The sequence below is a fragment of the Pimephales promelas genome, chromosome 8 (assembly GCF_988280905.1).
Source record: "Pimephales promelas chromosome 8, fPimPro1.hap1.1, whole genome shotgun sequence".
NCBI classification, from domain to species: domain Eukaryota; kingdom Metazoa; phylum Chordata; class Actinopteri; order Cypriniformes; family Leuciscidae; genus Pimephales; species Pimephales promelas.
The window spans coordinates 5,749,729-5,769,630 of NC_142776.1; the positions used below are offsets into that span (position 1 = coordinate 5,749,729).

Here is a 19,902-nt window from a genome sequence, read left to right on the forward strand (position 1 = left end):
CTTAAATGATATGTCTGTAGATGTAAGCGATACAAATTATTTTATTATTATTAGTTTTTTTTTTTTTTTTTTGGCTGAACTGAGGCTAATTCCTTATCACAATTTCTCCTACAAACCTCTGGAATCTTTTCTTCTTGCAGGCGCTGTGCCTTAGCGCCACAGCTATGGGCCAGACCACCACAGGGCAGATTGTTAACCTTTTGTCGAATGACGTCAACAAGTTTGATGAGGTAGGACATTTCCATAACTTCTTTGTCTTCCTCTTAAGTGTTATGGTCACAGGTTGTCCATTTCCTGTTTTTGAAGCAGGTCTTTATGAGTGTATTTATTTATAAGAATTGGACTTGGCACATGTTTAGTCAGGGAATTGTTTAATTTCCAGTTAAAGGGCTTTGTGTTACCGGGCGGGTTACAGATTGGCCAGCGTTCAGAGGACTAGGGGAAATAAAAAAATAGTCTCAACCTTTTGTGCATTTACAGCCGGGCTCCAGATCATTGGGAAATTAAAATGATTAGTTGAACAGTTTTAAACTGTACTTATTCATTGTGGTTTCTGATATCATAACTCGCCAATTAAGTGGAGTTTCCCTCAGATAAGTTATCATGTCTCAACATTATGTGATTATGTAAAATGGTAAATGGACTGCATTTATATAGCGCTTTCATAGACCTAATGGCCACCAAAGCGCTTCACATATTGCCTCACATTCACCCATTCACACACTCATTCATACACCGACTGTGGTAAACCACACGACATAATTTTTAACCATGTACATTCTTGCTGAGCAGTTATTCTGTCTAATCAAAGTAGGAATGTCATTGTTTTAAATTTGTCTATTGAGGCGTTTCTCCTGTATTCACCAGCAGACATCAGAGGGGTTCAATGAAGAATTACAGGATGTGCTGTTTTTGTTCAGGCCGTGTTACTAGCCAAAGTTAGCTCTTTTGAAGTTCAAGCTCCTTTTGTGGATTCTAAAATAATCTCTTGGGCTGTTTAAAATAAAGTACTTCAAATGCAGTACATTGTGTATTTCCAACTATTACACTAAATTATTTCCACATGAACATGACATGTAAGCGTCATTGTGTGCCAATCTTTAAAAGCTTAAATAAATTAACACCGATGCATTTTATTATGGCATCCAGAATTAATGTTTTTCTTTTGGGGGGGAAGTGTATATGTGTATATATATAAATATATATATATATAAAAAAAAATTAGTATATATAAAAAAAATACTTTTATTTAGTAATGCTGCATTGAATTGATCAAAAGTGACAGTAAATATATTTGAAAATGTTTAAAAATTGGTTCTAAATAAATGCTGTTTTTAAAAACTTTATTAATCAAATAATCCTGAAAAAAATGCATCACTATTTCCACAAATATTATTACAAATAGTATTAGCACAATTGTTTTCGAGATTGTTAAAATTAAGCATCAAAACTAAATATTTGATTTATGAAGGACAGTTACAGAATGATTTATGAAGGATAGTTACACAGAAGACTGGAGTAATAATGTTTAAAATCTTTGAATGGTAAATGCCCCAAAACAAACATGGTGTTGCTATACTAGTGCCATATCAAAACCCCATGGTAATAAAATACTACTTTTTTTGATAATGAAATAATTGTGTGCTGTTTTGTTTATGTCTGTATTCCCAGGTGACTATTTTTCTGCACTTCCTGTGGGTAGGGCCTCTTCAAGCCGCAGCTGTGATTGGTCTGCTTTGGCAAGAGATTGGACCATCATGCCTTGCAGGCATGGCAGTTTTGCTCTTTCTTATGCCACTTCAGACCATGTTTGGGAAACTGTTTTCCAAGTACAGGTACAATCTCAGGATTACTCCTGACAGAGAATCTTTTTTTTAATCGGATCAGAAAAAAAGGAATCGTGAGAAATTGAAAGGTTTAATCACAGTCACAAGATGTAGTGTCATGTACACATCAGAATCGTATGTAAAACACATTAATTATCTCTTAAAAACATCTGCAAAACTGGGCCCTTTAAATTTGAATGAGCTGTAATTTATTTTAGTTTTTCAAAAATTAGTTTCGATGTTAATCTTTCACACAAGCACAGATTTACGTTATCTGGAAATTATTAAAAGCACAAAGAACTTTTTTCTCACTACAGTGCTCAAATATGATGAGTCAGTGTCACACATTAAACCACATGCTCTTTCCTCCTGGGGTTATGCACTCTTTCTACGTGAGGTCTGAGTTCAGGTTTCTACTCCATATGATTCTTGAGTTAGAGGAACTTTTGTGTCACGTAATATGATTTTAAAGGAAAGATAATACATGCATAATATTATGATAAATACTTGAGAGATAAAAGGTGGAATATTTCAGAGTTTCTGACTGACAGTATGAACATTTTCACATCATAATCTGAAACCTTAATGACCTTAATCATTATTATTTAAATATTTAAATTCAGAATCTCTCGTATTTTTAGAAGTTAAGCAAGTCCAAAGCTTATCCAACTTTTTCATTTCCTTGTAAAAATGTTCCTGCACACATTTCACACAATATAAAAAATCAATTTCAATGTTGAGCAAGGCCATGGTCAGATCCAATTCTAGGTTGTGCAATGTGTTTTAACAAAGATGAAACCTAATTTTAAGAAGTTCATTTTGCAGTATCACCCTTTATGTTTAGAATATAGCCCAAAAACATTCTCTTTCTCTCTGTCTCACACTGTCTGTTTCTCTCTCTCTCACAGGAGTAAGACCGCAGCTTTAACTGACAATAGGATTCGCACTATGAATGAGGTGGTATCTGGTATACGTATAATTAAGATGTACGCCTGGGAGAAGCCATTTGCAGCGCTGGTTACTGATGTACGAAGGTAAATTATATACTGTGGGCTTATTTAGTCTTATTATACTGCCTCTGGCCCTAACATGGGTCAGCAGAAGCCAGCACACAGCCATTTATGAGCTTTGATTATTTCTTTTGAAGGTCTGTAAAATCTTAGGTCAATCAAGGAAAACTAAACTGGATTTGTTGTTATTCATGTGACACTATATAAATGGTTTTACCAGTTTAACCAACTTTCTCAGCAAAAGTCTCCTAAGACTCTTGTTCTGCCTTGGCAGTAGTTGACATGAATATGAAACTGATAATAGAAGAGAATACACAGCATACACAATCCAATACCAAAACATCACATCGCTAGAACCGGTTGTTCACGTTCTTTCATAACGTGGCTCAGTAAATGACAGCATGTCAAAAACTTGACTAAAAGTGTTTAATAATGTGTATTACATTTAGAAGCCATGACGTCTCGGATAAGCTTTAACCTTTCAGTCCCACAAGCTATGCTTCTTGTAATCTTATCTGTGGTTCTGCATTTGATCTGTCTTTTTAAAGACCGAATGAATTTTTACTGTGCAAACCGACCTTGTGAAGCACCATGCAGGGCCGTCCCGCTCTAGGACAAAATATATTTTTGATTGTTGGGCATGAGTGGATAAAGCTCTTATTTTTTTCGTTTCTTATAGGAAGGAGATCTCAAAAATCATGAATAGCTCTTACCTCCGTGGGCTGAACATGGCCTCGTTCTTCACGGCGAATAAAATCATCCTGTTTGTGACCTTCACCGTGTACGTGCTAGTGGACAACACCATCTCTGCCAGTCGTGTGTTTGTGGCCGTGTCGCTTTACAGTGCCGTCCGCCTCACCGTTACTCTGTTCTTCCCCTCTGCTATCGAGAAAGTGTCTGAGACTGCCATCAGCATCCGGAGGATCAAGGTACAACCTCTATCATTAGCAAAACTGTTTCTGGGAAAGTCATGGAAATTATTACAATCTCGAAAAGGAAAACTAGAGCATTTTACACAATATTGTATCCCACAATGCAATGTGTTTATCATCTCTTTTATGACTATTATTTTATGCTTGAGATTTGACAAATTTAATCAAAAATGTAATTTTCCAAGTTGATAAATGGATGCCACTAACATGCAACATGGTGTCAAGGAAGGCGTATTGCAAGATTAATGTATTGATGGCAAAAAATTAGGCAAAACCAAATAAAAACTTGTAGGGCCTGGGCATTGACACAAGATTTGGTTCAATTTTAAAGCGCCACTATTATGCTATTTTAAGGCTCTTAAAGGGATCCTTCAGGATTTAGGATTAAGCTTTGTATTAGTAGAAAACCTGTAGTATTTCCGAATTACCGAATTATGCTTTCCACCCTCATATCCCTCTGAGACGAGAGATTTAAGTATTTTTTTTTTGTCTGGAAAAAAATCCTCAGATGACGCAAAAATCATCATTTTGCATCATCGGAGGATTTTTTGGACAGAGGCTAAAGAATACAGTCAGTAGTCGGGTCTGTCCCGCATGTTCTTAACCCACCCATAGAGGGCGATCTCACTCACAGAATGAACACACAGTGTCAGCCATCTTTGTTTGGAAGCTAAGCTAGCAGGCTCTTATTCTGTGGAGAAAGCCGAGTAGTAAGGGTTACCGTCCTCTTTTTCCTGGACATGTCCGGTCGTCGATGTTCGGGATTCAGCTTTTGCTTTCTGCAGTCGCCATTCATTATTTACATGCACAGTTTTTGTTTCAATCTAACTGAAATCATTCGCGATTGGTGAATCTGAATGAAGTGTTTACACGAACGCTAAACAAGTGATCGGTTGATGTGCGTTTTAACATTGCTAAGAATATTCCCGCTCCTCTGTGAGAGATACGAGACCGGTGCGTCTCACAGGTGTCACTCATGGGTAATCACGCCACCGGCCTCGCGCCATTCTCCCGCGACTGAATGGCGACTGTAGAAAGCAAAAGCCGAATCCTGGACATTTTGGCCGATATCAAAACACATTTTCGGGCAGACTCATCGTGGAGACTCACTAGTAGCCCAGACTTGTTGTTTAACTACCACGCTCTGTTAGCGGTAGGCGTGGCCTCCTAGGGTGGCGAAGCAAGTGCATTCTGGGAGTTGTTGTCTTTCGTCCACATAAACCAAAAATACATTTTTGTAGTGTAAAAAAAACACTGGCTTTTCTCACTCTAGAAAGCTCCAAATTCAAAATAATTTCATATTTCTTCTACATAAATGACCCATTTTAAATACACGTTCACCTTTCCAGAGGTGAAGTATCCCTTTAAGTTTGTTTTGGAGGTCACTGATCAGGGAGTCGGCCATTTCAAGAGCTGTATCAATTGCAAAATCCTTACAGTCCACTAAAATGTTCACTCCCTAACAAGTCCTACAATCCACTGTGAAAACCAGGGAGTATCGTTGCTCATTTGGTTCCCTTATCAGAAGTTCTGAAGCGCAAAATGTATATCACGTGATGCAAATCACTACACATAATAACACATACAAAAAAAAATGTTATTTAATTATATTTCAGCATAAACATACATGGCCAGACAGTTACTTAGCATAAACTAGCTAACATTTATAATTAATCTAAGCTGAAGATGTTACAGGTATATGTAGCAATCAAAATATTTAACATAAAAACATGCTAGAAAAAGATCAGTTCTGCTGTTCATAAATACAAGTAGTGATGTCTTGTCACCATCAGGGTCCAAATGTGTAGTGATCCAGTGTCCTTAATGTCCTTACCGGTGCCGCAGTTCGTGTACACCTAATACACCCATAGTAGTACACCTAAAACTAGCATAGACTAAAAGATAGATTCTTGTGTCTGTATTTCCAACCCAATCTTGCACAAAGAAATGAGCAGAACTTATGTAGCACACATGTACAACTTTCAATACAAATAACAAATAAATGAAATGTTAAGACTATTTGCCACAAGTAATAGCATATAAGTCTCCTCTAGTTGTGCTTGTACAGTAGGTATCATTTTCAGGGTTAATTTTAGATGTATTCTAAAGTTCCCACTGACGCAGCTACTGTTGCATAAGTCCAACATGAACGTGCAGATTTTGTAACCATGGAGTGTCCGTTTAGAAAAAGCTGATTATATTTATTTTGTGAATTGAACACACTGTACTAATTTCTTCTGCTTGCTCGACAATCTTAATTTTGTGTTAACCACAGAAACTCCTGATGACTGTGACTTGTCAGTGTTATTACAGCAGTTGTATTTTTTATGAACTTGTGTTCATACATCATAAGTGTCTGTGGTTTTTCTTTCTCGTGCAGAAGTTCCTCTTGCTCGATGAGCTTGTGAGAACCAACACCCCCCTTTCTCAGGAGGAGAAGAAAGAGGCATCTGTGGAGATTCAGGATCTCATATGCTACTGGGACAAGGTGAGTTCAGTGTATATAAATATATAAAGTACACACACATCTTCCCTGGAGTTGTACTTTTGGAAATGCAGAATTACAAGCAGATATATTGCCCAATCAAGCAGTGGAAGTTTAATCTTGATCCCAAAAGCGTAGTGTCTCACTCATCCCTAAAGTTAGTTTAGGTTAGTTTAGTTAATAGGCATCCCTATTAAGTTAGTTAGTATGATTTTTCTAACTAATGTTTTTTTTTTTAATTAAGTCTCTTCTACTCACCAAAGTTGCATTTATTTGATAAAAAAAGTACAGCAGTAATATTGTGAAATATTATTACAATATTGTATTTATTTGTATTGTATTTATTTATTTCTTCGGTCAGTCATTTAGAAATCATGTCATAAATCATGTAACACAAAAAAGAGAGAGAGAAAAAAAATAAAATAAAAATTAAAAATAACACATAAATACTGACCGAAGGGGTTTAGGCTGAAGTCAAGACTTATTTTGCCTAACCCCTTTTACAACAACAACTTATCCTGACTATTTGAATAAAATGAAATATAAAATGACTGTTTTCTGTTTAATATATTTAAAATATAATTTATTCCTGTAATGGTAAAGCTAAATTTTCAGCATCATTACTCCACTCTTCAGTAAATTAATTCTTGTATGCTGATTTGTTGCATTTTTGTTCAGAATACTTTGTTAAATAATAATTTCAAAAGAACAAAATGCATTTAGGGCCTGAGTTCTGATGGTAAGAGGACCCTATTGTTTTTGCTCTGTTTATTATTATTTTATAAGGCAAATTCTTTAAATTATTGCCCCCAAATTTTGCCCCGGCTCTACGTTTCACGTACAGGTATGAAATATGGTACATACATGTAATGACACAATACCTACAAAAAAAGTCTCTTGGAGCATAGCCCTAAACACAACAGGAAGTCAGATATTTTGAACATTTTTCATCATTTTCTGATGTTGTACTTTGACAAACTCCTCCTACAGTTTTGATCTGATCCTCTTTAAATTTGGGGAGTGTGTAATCTTAAGGCCTTTGCGACGTTAAATTGTGAAGAACTTGAGTTTTCGTCGAAGGGTGTGCCCTTGGGGGCCTGACAAATGTACACCCAATTTCAGCCTTTTGGTGATTTGTGCATGAATATGTCATATAGTTCAATATTGCTTGCAGTTCCGATATTGGTAGGCAACCACAGACGGCATACAATGTCCGATCTGCCCCAAACTTCACATGTTTGATAAGAGTCCTGTCCTGAACACATGACCATGCTCATATTTGGTTATAGCAATAGCGCCACCTGCTGATAACAGGAAGTGTGGCAAATACAAATGCTTTGACATAGTCCTCCTATATTTATTATCATTACATACTGCCCACTGTGCTCTGTCTTCCTAAAACCGCCGGGTGGCGGCAGCACGGGTGCATCGCTGCTTGCAGCTGTAATTGAAATACTTCCCCCCCTTTATACATGTTAAGACTAATATATTTTCACCTTTCTACTTGACAGACTCTGGATGCTCCAACATTACAAAATCTGTCTTTTACTGTGAAGCCAGGTCAACTTCTGGCTGTTATTGGTCCTGTGGGGGCTGGAAAGGTCAGTCACAATAATTAAAAATTTCCTAAAATAATGATCATGTGTTATTAGTTACTAATCATGACCTGTATCCTGCAGTCCTCTCTCCTCAGCTCTGTTCTGGGAGAGCTTCCAGCAGAAAAGGGTGTTATAAAGGTTAAAGGTGAGCTGACGTATGCCTCACAGCAGCCTTGGGTTTTTCCAGGGACCATTCGGAGCAACATACTCTTCGGGAAGGAGCTGCAGCCCCAGCGATATGAGAGGGTCCTCAAAGCCTGTGCACTCAAAAGGGTGAGACGCTTATTAGTTATTCGTCCATCACACTCTTGCCGTCCTGATCTTATCCATCTACTTCCAGATTAAATTCTCAGTTAGGTTCTTTATTCTTTGTTTTAATCAGGATTGGCATATGAATTAAATACATACGCTGATTATTTAATTTAAATAATTCAGTACACACTTTCTACACTACCATTAAAAGTTTGGGCTCTGTACAATGTTTGAATGTGTTATATACATATATTTTTATATATATATATATATATATATTATACATTACATTATATACATTTTATTTAAATCACATTTTTATAAAAAAAAAAATACAAATATTTGTAGAAACTGGTACATATTTGTTCAGGATTCTTTGAGTAGAAAGTTCACCATTTATTTGGATCTATTTTGTAACATCATACATGTATTTACACTTACTTTCAATCAATTTAATGCAGCTTTACTGAAAAAAGTTATTCATTCATTCGAAAAGTAGAAAAGTAGTGTTTTTGCTGAGAGCCTCTGAAGAACCTTACACTTTTATGTTAGAAGAAAGCAATTTAATAGGTTTTTTTGTTGTTGTTGTTGGTCTATGTACACATGTAGGTGTTATGTATTTGGCTGTTGTTTTGTATTTTGCCTTTTTTGTGTAATTTTCTATTTATGTATCTGGGTTATTTAAGTGCATAAAAAAACAGTATTTCCTTCAAATATCACATTAATTTGACAGCACTACTTTTAGTATTTGTTGCTCACTCCAAACCTATATAAACTTTAAATTGACAGCACTAGTTTTAGTATTTGTAGCTCACTCCAAACCTATATAAACTTTAAATTGACAGCACTACTTTTAGTATTTGTAGCTCACTCCAAACCTATATAAACTTTAATTTGACATCTACACCAGCATAAAGCTAAAGTTATTATAAGTAAACTGTAGTATACTGAAAGTGTAGTTCTCTGTGTGTCGTATAGGACATGGAGCTGCTTCCCGATGGGGATTTGACTGTGATCGGAGACCGAGGAGCAACTCTCAGTGGAGGGCAGAAAGCTCGAGTCAACCTGGCCAGGTATCTCAACCTGTTAACTCAAACATTATTCAGTAATACAATTAAACAATAGCCCCTTTCTAACCTTTACGGATACATTAGTGTGAGCAAAGAAATATATATAATGTATATAATGCATAATGTATATTCAGAAGACTGCATCTTGGACATACTGATCATTTAATGTAACCAATAACATTTTGTAAGATGTATAAAATAGTGGGAAAAAATCAAGTCCTGTCTAAATAAACAAACTGACATATATTTGCTAATAGGAAGTGTAAATTTTGTAGCTGTTTTGTTAGATTTTTATGTAGACCTGTTACTGTCTGTGGGTTTTAGAGCTGTGTATCAGGATGCTGACATTTACCTGTTGGATGATCCATTGAGTGCAGTAGATTCTGAAGTGGGCAGACACCTGTTTGAACAGTAAGTCTTTGCTCTTCGCCGATCCTGTTGCATTTTTCTGTTGCTCTTCACCCTGTTCTTTTCCATACAATAAGAGCTTTTAGTGTTTAGGGGTGGTCAAACTCCATAAAGGGCCAAATAAACCATAAAAGCTTCATGAAAGTAGTTCATATGACACTAGTGATGGGAAGTCTGATTCTTTTCCTTGAACTGGATCTTTTGGACGGTTCGTTTCAATGAATAGGCTAAAAAAAAACGATTCACCAGTTTGTCTATGTAATCACACAATGATATCATGTATACACTAATTATGTGAAACGTGGATGTTTTACATGCCTAAAGCATATAAAGTGAATAAATTAGTCTTAATCACTCACCTTTTTTACCTAAACCAAAAGAAACCATTAAAAATAACTAATTTTGCTCCTCCTTTCGAGTCAACTGCTCATATTAGCATGCAGCTCATCAGTTCTTCGCAGACGTGTCCAACTCTGAAGTGTTTCTTTAGTTCACAACAATAAATTAACAACCCGAAACTAAAAAACAGACCCGGCCCCTATTAGAGACCTGCTTTTATTTACCCAAACCTGCAGCCACACCTGGCGTGTAAAAGAGACAGGCTTCGTTAAATCTCTGCCCCATCGTCTTTTTCCTTGTCTAGTTTTCTGTCGCTCTACATACGTCATCTGGTATCATTGAACCGATTGGTGCATTTGATTCGTACATTCGTAGCACCCAATAATATGGCTCCGGGCATTCATAATCCACGCCTCAAATACGAGTCAATGATACGTGGTGTGGCGTTAGCCAGGCTAATTTTTACCATATTTTAGATCAAATAAATTCAGCCATAAGAGACTTCTTTCAAAAACATTAACAAATCTTACCAACCTCAAACTTTTGAACCAAGAGTATTGTTATTGTTTTCACTGTCATGTTAATATTTCTTTGAGGTGAATTATTAATAGCAATGATTGTCCTTGCAGTTGTATTTGTGGTATTCTGAAGGAGAAGCCCAGGATCTTGGTTACTCATCAGCTGCAGTTCCTGAAGGCTGCAGATCAGATCCTGGTTTTGAAGGAGGTGAGCCATTTCATTCAATTTGCGTTCCACCGTCTGTGAATAAATGAGCCGAAATGTAATCATTTGATCTCTCTCAGGGACACATGGTGGCAAGCGGCACATACTCTGAGCTCCAGCAGTCGGGAGTAGATTTCACCTCTCTGCTGAAGAAGGATGAGGAAGAGGAGGGTGGGAGTGAAAAAGGAGAGGCTCCTCGCTCCCCCCGCATTCGGACCCTCTCCCAGAACTCCAGTCGTTCCCAAACTTCATCCGTTCAATCTGTTAAAGATGAATCCGACCAGCTGCCGGTAGGTGTGCTTTTGACTTCTCCACCATCTGGTAGTATTGTGAGGAATAGAATATGGAATAGGATTTTTCCCTGTACATTCACATTCACATTTACAGATCAGATTGCTTCATCTAGTGGATTGGTGGGATTTGAATTAGCGTCTGATCATGAACATAGACATTTTCAATTAAAATTGTTTGTAATATGTAGATGGATCATGTGCAAACCATGGTCGAGGAGACGCGCTCGGAGGGGACTATTGGTCTTCGCATGTATTGGAAATATTTTCGAGCTGGAGCAAACGCCTTCATGTTGGTTTTTGTTGTGCTCCTCAACATTTTGGCACAGGTAAAAGGCATAGCAGTGCTACTGCGGTTGAATTATACACTGAAAGACCCATCGCTCGCACATAGAGATTCATGCTAATGCGGTTTTCTGCTCCATAGGTTTTTTACATCCTTCAAGACTGGTGGCTTTCATATTGGTGAGTGCTCTTTGCTGCTGAGCTACCATTTTTTTAGCGCATTAATGTACTGAAAAGTACATTACACACACACATACTACACTACAGTTTGGGTTAGAAAGTTTTAAAACAGTAAATGTAGATTTATTGAGCAAGGAAGCATTAAATCAATCAAAAGTCATAGAAATCTTGTGGAACATTAGAAATGTCTTTACTTTTTCAAATAAACTGTTCTTTTCAACTTTGTATTCATCAAAGAATCCAGAAAAAATGCATCAGTTTTCACAAAAATGTTAAGCAGCTCAACTTTTTCATTGATTAAAATGTGAAATCAGCATATTCTCTCAGTGTATCGGAACTTTTTGGCTTCAAGGCCCCTCGTTGTCCACAACCATATTTGAAGCCCCACTCACACCCGCAAAATGCAATACATCGATCAAGAGTGGCAGTGGCACTGAAGACTTTTACATTAACAAAATATTGTTATTTGATTTTTTTTTTTATTATATATATATTTTTTTTCTCAGTAGAAATGTTTCTTTACCATAAAATCAGTATGTTGGAATGATTTATGAAGGATCATGTGACTGGAGTACATGTTACATTACATCTTAAAAAATATAGATTAAAATGGGAAAAGTATATTTTAAATATTTTAAATTTGTTATCAAATAAATATGACCTGGGTGAGATTTTCGAAAACAAATATTATTATATTATATATTTTTCAAAACAATAGCCAATATGTTATATTCATTCAATTAAATATCTTTTTTTTTTGCACATTTTCAATTTGAAGTCTTGTTTGTGGCAGTCACTCTAAAATTGTTTGAAAAGTATCTTCACAAATGTATAGAATAATTAAATCAAAGTAGGCAAAAATGTAAAATTCAATAATTTAACACCTAAAATGACCTTTCAATTTATTTGAATATCAAAATGCCCCCAGACATGAATCACAGATAATTTGTTTAACAACCTAAAGTAGTGCTTGATAGCTGTATATACAGAGTGGATGTGGTGATGTTCTGGTTGTTACTAGCTTCTGTAATGTTATTATTTTGTGATTGATAGGGCCACAGAGCAGGAGAAGCTGGACTCCTCGAATATCACTTTAACAAACGGCGCTAACACAACTCAGACCCTCAACTTGGATTTCTATCTGGGCATCTATGCAGGTATGCTCATGATCGAAGTCAGCCACAGTACAAATGTAGACCTGTTTCATATGTCTCCAAATTGTGCGTCTTTGCTTCTCTTCATCATCAGGCTTAACAGGAGCCACCATCATCTTCGGCTTCATGCGTGGTCTGATTATGTTTAACTGTCTGGTGAGATCAGCGGAGACATTACACAGCCGTATGTTCAACAGCATCCTGAAAACCCCGGTCCGTTTCTTTGACATCAACCCTATTGGTGAGTTCAAAAATAGTTGTTATATTCCTGTGTCTGTTTGAAAGGCAGTGTTGACAGTGACCAACAGAGGGCAGCACATCCTGTGAAATGTCCTTCTTTCCTCTTTCTTAGTCTTACGGGCAATTAATCTGTTCTGTGGTGTTCTTGGAAAACCTTTGCGGATGTGCAGTTAAACTAACTAAATCCCTCTTACACACTCCATTATCTGTCAATAATATTGGGCTCAGAAGAAATACTGTGGTAGAGTGGTACCCTGGTGCCACAGTGTCACATGATCCTTCAGAAATCATTTGAATATGCTGATTTGCTGATTATTGTTATCAATGGTACAGTAAATACATAAAACAAACATGTGCTGCTTTGTTTTTGTGGAAACGTGATGCACTTCCTCAGACAAGTTCAGATTCTTTTAAAAAGCAGCTGAAGACACTTTGATTTTGACAAGCTTTTAATTGATTGGGCTTTTATGTTTTAAAGCAGCACTATGCAGTTTTTTTACCTTAACTGAATAGCTTCAGAGTTATTGCAGTGGTTATATGACTATTTTCGGGTTGAATTTTGAGCGTCTCGCCCCCTCCTGTTGCCTGTGAGCGGAAAAAACAAACTTGCAACTTTGAGCCGGTGTGGTGAAGAGATGAGTCCCACTGAAGAGATGGGTCCCAGCTTAGAAACCCATTAGTATGCCTGATCTAAATCTGTTCTTGCGATAACTTGTAACTAATGTGAGCTGTTTTGGCGTTATGTGTAGCTTGGATGCAAAATCCCGCTGCAATGTGCAAGATAAGATAAAAAATAAAAGATAAAAGCAGTTTGATGCCATCAAGTAATACATTTATTTGCATTGCGCTAAGGCCGCACAATTTTAAGATACTACTTTTATTGTCACGCAATTTAGTTTTAAGAGTTTTTCAGTTGAGAACTTTAAACATATAAGTTAAAAGACATTAATGATTTGTTTTAACGTAGTTCAAACGTCTTTTTATGGACCTTATGCACCAGAGAAACGTGTGCGCAGTCATCTTTAGAATATTGTCTTTGAACTTCCGTTTTCACGGTCGTTCTGTATATTTCTACGGCATCGCTGTCGGATTAATTAGCTGGTGAAGTGGATTTACTTATTGTACAGTTAACAAAAGTTATCATGAGCATTGTAATGTTTATCATAAGCATTGTAAAGCAGATGTCTTAACAAATGTCGAATGGGAATTTTTTTTTTACAAGCAGTTTATTCATACCTATGCAAGATCGCTGTCAAAATATAGACAAAAGTCAAAAGACAACGAGCGCAATGCTGAAAAGGGGCAGGGCTACATAAGGTCTATAATAAAGTGTTTTTCTCTGATTTGTAACCAGCCACTAAAGCGATTAGCGATTATATTTATTATTATTTCGGAATAATTTTGGAAGTTTGTGCCAAGAAGCACATTACCTTTATATAACTATTATTTTTATTTTTATATATGAATGCATGTTTGTATATTTCTTATTTTTATGTTTTTTACATGTTCAAAATAAACTACTACAGAAAAAAAAAAAATTGCCCATAAAACTAGCTTTGAACCAATCGGATTGCTTGGGTCCTAAGCTGGGACTCCTCTCTTCACCACACTGGCGGACCACACCACACAAAAACGAAAATCCTGCATAGTGCTGCTTTAAGTTTTATTTTAGCTCTGACAGTTTTATTGTTCTTTTATTTAAATTGTTTGTGATCAATCTGTGATAGGTGCTATATAAATAAAGTTTACTTATTTAAAAGAACAGCCTTTAATTAAAATAGAATTTATTGCATTCTTGTTGAATAAAAGTATATAAAAAAGTTTAATTAACTAACCCCAAACTTTTGAATGGTAGTTTACTTTTGACTTTAAATTTAACTTTACATTTCATCATCAACAGGTCAAAAGTTTTATGTCTATTTTCAATTTTTGCTTTATGTAAATGTATAGTAATTAAAAGGACTACACAGTTTGGAATCCTCCACATATTTTGTGTTATTAATATTAATGATTAATTGTTCGTTTTAATGACATTTAATTATGAAAATCCATAAAAATGTACATACCAACTACTGAATGATACAATTCCAATATGTACTCCAATAACACCTTGTTATTACCACTATACCTCTTTATAAAATAATAGTTACTATGGTTCTTTGTGATATATCTGTAAGTGTCATAATTGCTTATTGAGTTTTCTTTTGTGCCATGAAAATACCATGGTACATTTCCAAAGGAAACATGTTACTGTAATCCCATGGTAAATTTAGCTTTTTATTTATTAGTGTTTGTTTTCCTTTCGGAAGGATTGTGACTATTGAATGTTTTTGCACTTATTTTGTGCACTGTCCAAAAATGTCTTTAATTTAGGGCTTCTGGGTAAAGGATGACATTCATCTAGAAGCAGTCACAGTCTTTGAGGTGCACTTTGTCTGTTTTAAAGAGATATCCAGACTTCCTCAGTGGAGGAGGAAAGTGTAAAGCTGTGTCTTCGATGTTTGCTCTGGAGTATTGTGTAAATGGCAGCGTTTGAGGCCTTTGCTCATGCAGTGAGGTACATTAGCTGTGTTGCGTGTGAAGTGTTTGGATTGAGTGTGTGAAGTCAAACCTTCAGCTCTCACTGGCTGTTCCTCTTACTCTTATTCATAGAAAATGTTGCTCTGCATTGATGTCATAAAGCATTATTAGGTCAATCTGAACTGTAGCCTTTTATTGCACCTCTGATGGTTTTTATTGCACTAACATTTCACCTGTACAGTAATTAATGAAATTATTTGGAGATGCCATCAAAACTTGCCTTGTTGGAGCAACTATCATTATGAAGACATTCCATAGGTCCTTTATCCGAAATAGAGATAAAAACAGTAATATTGTGAAATATTATTACAATTTAAAATAAATTCTTTCTATTTTCATATATTAAAAATGTAGTTTATTCCTGTGATGCAAAGCTGAGTTTTCAGCATCATTACTCCAGTCTTCAGTGTCACATGATCCTATTCTAGCATGCTAATTTTATTCAATGTACAAGTGCATCAGTGTGTTAGAATGATACTGGTGATATCCTGCTATGACCAGTATTGTGTAGTTTCTTCTCACCTGAGCAAACAGCTGACCTGGGTTCTGTCATCGTGGTCTCCTTATCGGGGTGTTACTGTTGATAACATGAGTAAAAGAGCATTTACAAGTCTCAAAAGTCTAATAGATAGTTTTTATGACTGCTGAAGAGTCAGTTGGAGCCCTTTTCCGTGATCCTGTTATCAGCATGTACACATGAGTCGCAATTACTTAGTCATAGAAATCACATTTAGAAAAACATTTATGGTTGGAATAAGCTTGTGTTGTGGATTAATTGCCACAACTACTGTATACTGTGTCTCTACGTTCTAGCCTTTATCGTTTTCGTTTATAATCTATGGTCTCTAGTTATAAAGAATGGTTGGCACTAGTGGGTGTTTATGTCTGTCAGTTCTTTGGAACTTTTAATCTCAGCATAATTAGCTGTAAACATTTCTGACAAATGACAAATAGGTATCCAGGATAGTGCCATTGTTGATTGAGCTCTCCTTTGTTTGCATTATTTGTGTTTAATCTGTCATTTATTATCCTTTCAGTGATTCAAAGCGTAGGTTAAAGGCCTTTATGGCCAGTATTATCATAACCAGTTAGATAAGTAAAGGGCATTATGGGATTGTTATTGATAAAAATATAAAAAGTAGAAATGCTGACAGTGCGCATACATACTAGGCAAACATTTGTTGCATTATTTTAATTAGTGGTGCTTTTATTACTATTACTGGTTCAATGACAAAAGAGTGTCACGATTCTACAAAGCTTATTCAAATATTAACAAGCAATAAAGCAGTTTTGTTAATTGTATTATTCTATTTGTCAGTTTCTAAGAAATGGCAATAGAAGATTATGCTTAGATTTTATATTCAAGAATTTCATTGTATTAATGAGGCTTTATATACATATCCCCTTCTTCATGCTGTCCTGTCTAGCTAATTAGATGTTCTGGAAGCAGTTGCTAAATAGCTAAGTTGCTAATATAACGTAGACTCACTGTTTTCCGGACGTCACGGTATTCCGAACACTTAAACTTTTCTCGCAAAATCTATAAATAAACACTTTCAGGTCACGGCATATATATATGTTAGGGCTGGGTAATAAATATCGATTTCTCGATATTAATCGATTCTCATTTTTACGAACTGATATCGATTCTTAAATCTCAAGAATCGATTAGTCATCCTGTTTCATTTGAATGAATGGATCATTGTATCGCGGCTCCACGCATGCAAAAAAAAAATCGCAATAATCTTTGTCATTTGTTACTATTGATATGAAACAAAGTCTCAATTTTTTAAATTACGTCCATTTTCTTTAGAAATTCAAAAACATAAATAGCGTTTTGGTGTTGTGGCGTGAGATCGCTCTGGCGCAGCTCAAGAGAAGCAGCAGCGCTGATCTCTCTTCCGGCTTTATAATACCAGTCACAGTGCGAAATAAACATGAATGAGCATCTGAAAGTGTGTTAAAGATAGAGTACAACTTATCGAAATCCGGATCATGTCACATTGATTCGCTCAATCAGCGTTTCAACGTGGAAAGACGTCAGTTAAACAGCTTGTAATCAATGTCGTGTATCGTCATATTTACCTCAGAAAACCCACATAAACTCGTTAGTCCACACTCGTTAGTGTTCTTAAATATTTAATGCATATTTGAATAAATCTGGCAAGTTTTTATGACAGCCACCATTTAAATGTTTATATTTCATATAATCTTCTTATTATAAAAATAAATAAAAGTGTAATTTAAGTGTTTGTATAGCTACAAAACAGTTCATTATTACCTTCAAATTAGGCTAATGAAGTCTATATAGGCTACAACTAGAAGAGATTTGATTTCCTTGAGAAAAATTGCCATTTATTGTAACTGATATCCAAAATAATCGATATTGAATCGAATTGAATCGTAATCGAAATTGAATCGAATTGCAAGCTTGTGAATCGAAATCGAATCAAATTGTGAAATTTGTCTTAATACCCAGCCCTAATATATATATATATATATATATGTGTATATATATCCATGTCATCTTTGCCTCCTCCTCTTTCGATTCCGACCAACCCTATGTTTCCAGAGCCAGTCGTTTCGAAGAAATCAACGTGAGTTTCTAACGTACACCACTGACTGTTCAGAAAATGATGAGGGGAAGGTTTTCCGGCAGGACAAAAGGACAAAGGGAGAATACCTCCATAGAAAACGGCTCTTAAAACACGATCACCCACTAGAAAATGATGAAAAAACATTCTCATGGTCTTATAAAATAATTATGAGTTACAATTTGCATATATTTGTAATTTAATGCATTTAAAAAATGTAAATTTTTTAAATTCTTAAATATAACGTTAGAATATAATGCTCAAATGAGCAAATGTCGATTAAAAGAGTGTATAGACGCTTATACAACAAACTTATGAAGGTTAATATGATTACTTTACCAACTTATAGTTGTTAAAATGTATGCGTTTTATATTAAAAATGACTCCTTAACTGTCCGAAACACAGTGAGTAGACATTTTCAGCTGTCCTGAACACCGTGAGTCCTCATGGTAATCCGGACACTGCGTCTCCCGGCAAGATTTGTCTAAAATGATTTGTCCGAAATGTGTCAATCAAACTTTAAAATGTGTGGAAGGCATGTCCCCAGAGACAGACGAGCCAATCAGCTTTATGTTTCAGCGGGTTGATATCTTACAGGACGTTTTACTGTGCAAAGTGTCCAGAATACAGTGAGTCTACGTTAATGTTTGCTAAGTGGTTTTTCTCTTTTCATTTCAGGAAGAATCCTCAACCGGTTCTCCAAAGACATTGGCCAGCTTGATTCCTTACTTCCCTGGACATTTGTGGACTTTATCCAGGTTTGCTATTGCTTAGTTTCCTAGTAAAGCAAGTTTTGTTGTCGTTGAGTGTCTGTTAAACACTGTATAATTTGCACACTGGTAACGTGGCTATATTAGAGCACCCATCACTTGTGGCCATACGCATTATTATTCGCTCTGGTAAACCAAGTGTTGTAGACTAACATATTGTGGCTTTTCCCCTGGCAAATGACAATGTGGTCAATGCGTGGGTGACAGGCGTCACTTTATGTGCTCAGAGCACTATTGTCTGAAGCTTGACAGACTGAGTGGAAGTACAATAGTCTTTCTTTTAAGGAGCTTTTCATTGTGTGGGGCAGCAGAATCTTTCTTGGTCTCTGTCAGGATGAGAAAACTCTGCAGTCACTTAGCCTTTCCCACAGTCCTCTCTCACTATTGGTTCACTTTTAGTGTGACGGCAAAGTCAGCATGCATTGTTGAACACTTCCTAAAGAATAGCATACCACTATCCTGCTTGTACTCTTTCTTCAGTGTCGGTGCCTACAAGTCGGAATGATCCATACTTACAAGATGAAGTGGGGAAACTTTGACTTTGAGATTGACACATGTAGTTTAAGGAATCGCAAAGGAATTTAATATAATTTGTTAAATTTTCTTGTGCTAGTGTCAATACACTATTTGTGTTCTTCTGTTTAGTGAAAGTGAAGATGATTGAAACTTTGACCAACGCATTCATTTTATTTTTAGTAAAAATCACGCTAAAGTCGATTTTGAACCCAATTTCTATTGTTACAATGTCAGTAGAAGTATGTAAATGAATGTTTACTCTTTCTCTGTGTTACTTGGGCCTTGAAATTCCGGTTTACTTTTCTTTAAAAGTCTGTTGGATGTTGCAAAACGTGTTATTCATCTGACTTTTGTCAGCTCCTTCTATGAAAACTATAGATTGATTTGAGTAGGGATACAAAAATGCAGAAGTACATAGACAGCCAGATCGACTGAGGGTTATTAACAAAACTGTTGTTGCAAGAATTAGGTTTTTCACTGAAAATTGTATCGCACTTTGTCAACATTGTATACAGCATTTTTGTACTAATGGAATACTATGGCAAGGTCTTTTTTACCTGTGCGCGACAGTGTTTTACTTCGCCGGGGTTGAGAGGAACTGACAGAACGGCAGTGTCTTTCTGTTTTGCCTAAAACAGTGTTCGATGTC

At 36.0% G+C, this 19,902-nt stretch overlaps 1 protein-coding gene across 1 annotated transcript in view; it reads left to right on the forward strand.

Moving 5' to 3' along the window:
* abcc4 (ATP binding cassette subfamily C member 4 (PEL blood group)) overlaps window positions 1–19,902 on the forward strand; it is a 43,525-nt gene that overhangs the window by 7,514 nt on the left and 16,109 nt on the right. Inside the window, exons 5-20 of the mRNA XM_039689253.2 lie at window positions 141–230; window positions 1,672–1,835; window positions 2,735–2,860; window positions 3,516–3,765; window positions 6,149–6,256; window positions 7,765–7,854; window positions 7,933–8,124; window positions 9,082–9,176; window positions 9,498–9,584; window positions 10,550–10,646; window positions 10,724–10,933; window positions 11,125–11,262; window positions 11,361–11,398; window positions 12,452–12,555; window positions 12,647–12,793; window positions 18,646–18,725. Of these exons, the coding sequence (XP_039545187.2) occupies window positions 141–230; window positions 1,672–1,835; window positions 2,735–2,860; window positions 3,516–3,765; window positions 6,149–6,256; window positions 7,765–7,854; window positions 7,933–8,124; window positions 9,082–9,176; window positions 9,498–9,584; window positions 10,550–10,646; window positions 10,724–10,933; window positions 11,125–11,262; window positions 11,361–11,398; window positions 12,452–12,555; window positions 12,647–12,793; window positions 18,646–18,725 (2,016 nt within the window). The remainder of the gene's footprint in view (window positions 1–140; window positions 231–1,671; window positions 1,836–2,734; window positions 2,861–3,515; window positions 3,766–6,148; window positions 6,257–7,764; window positions 7,855–7,932; window positions 8,125–9,081; window positions 9,177–9,497; window positions 9,585–10,549; window positions 10,647–10,723; window positions 10,934–11,124; window positions 11,263–11,360; window positions 11,399–12,451; window positions 12,556–12,646; window positions 12,794–18,645; window positions 18,726–19,902) is intronic.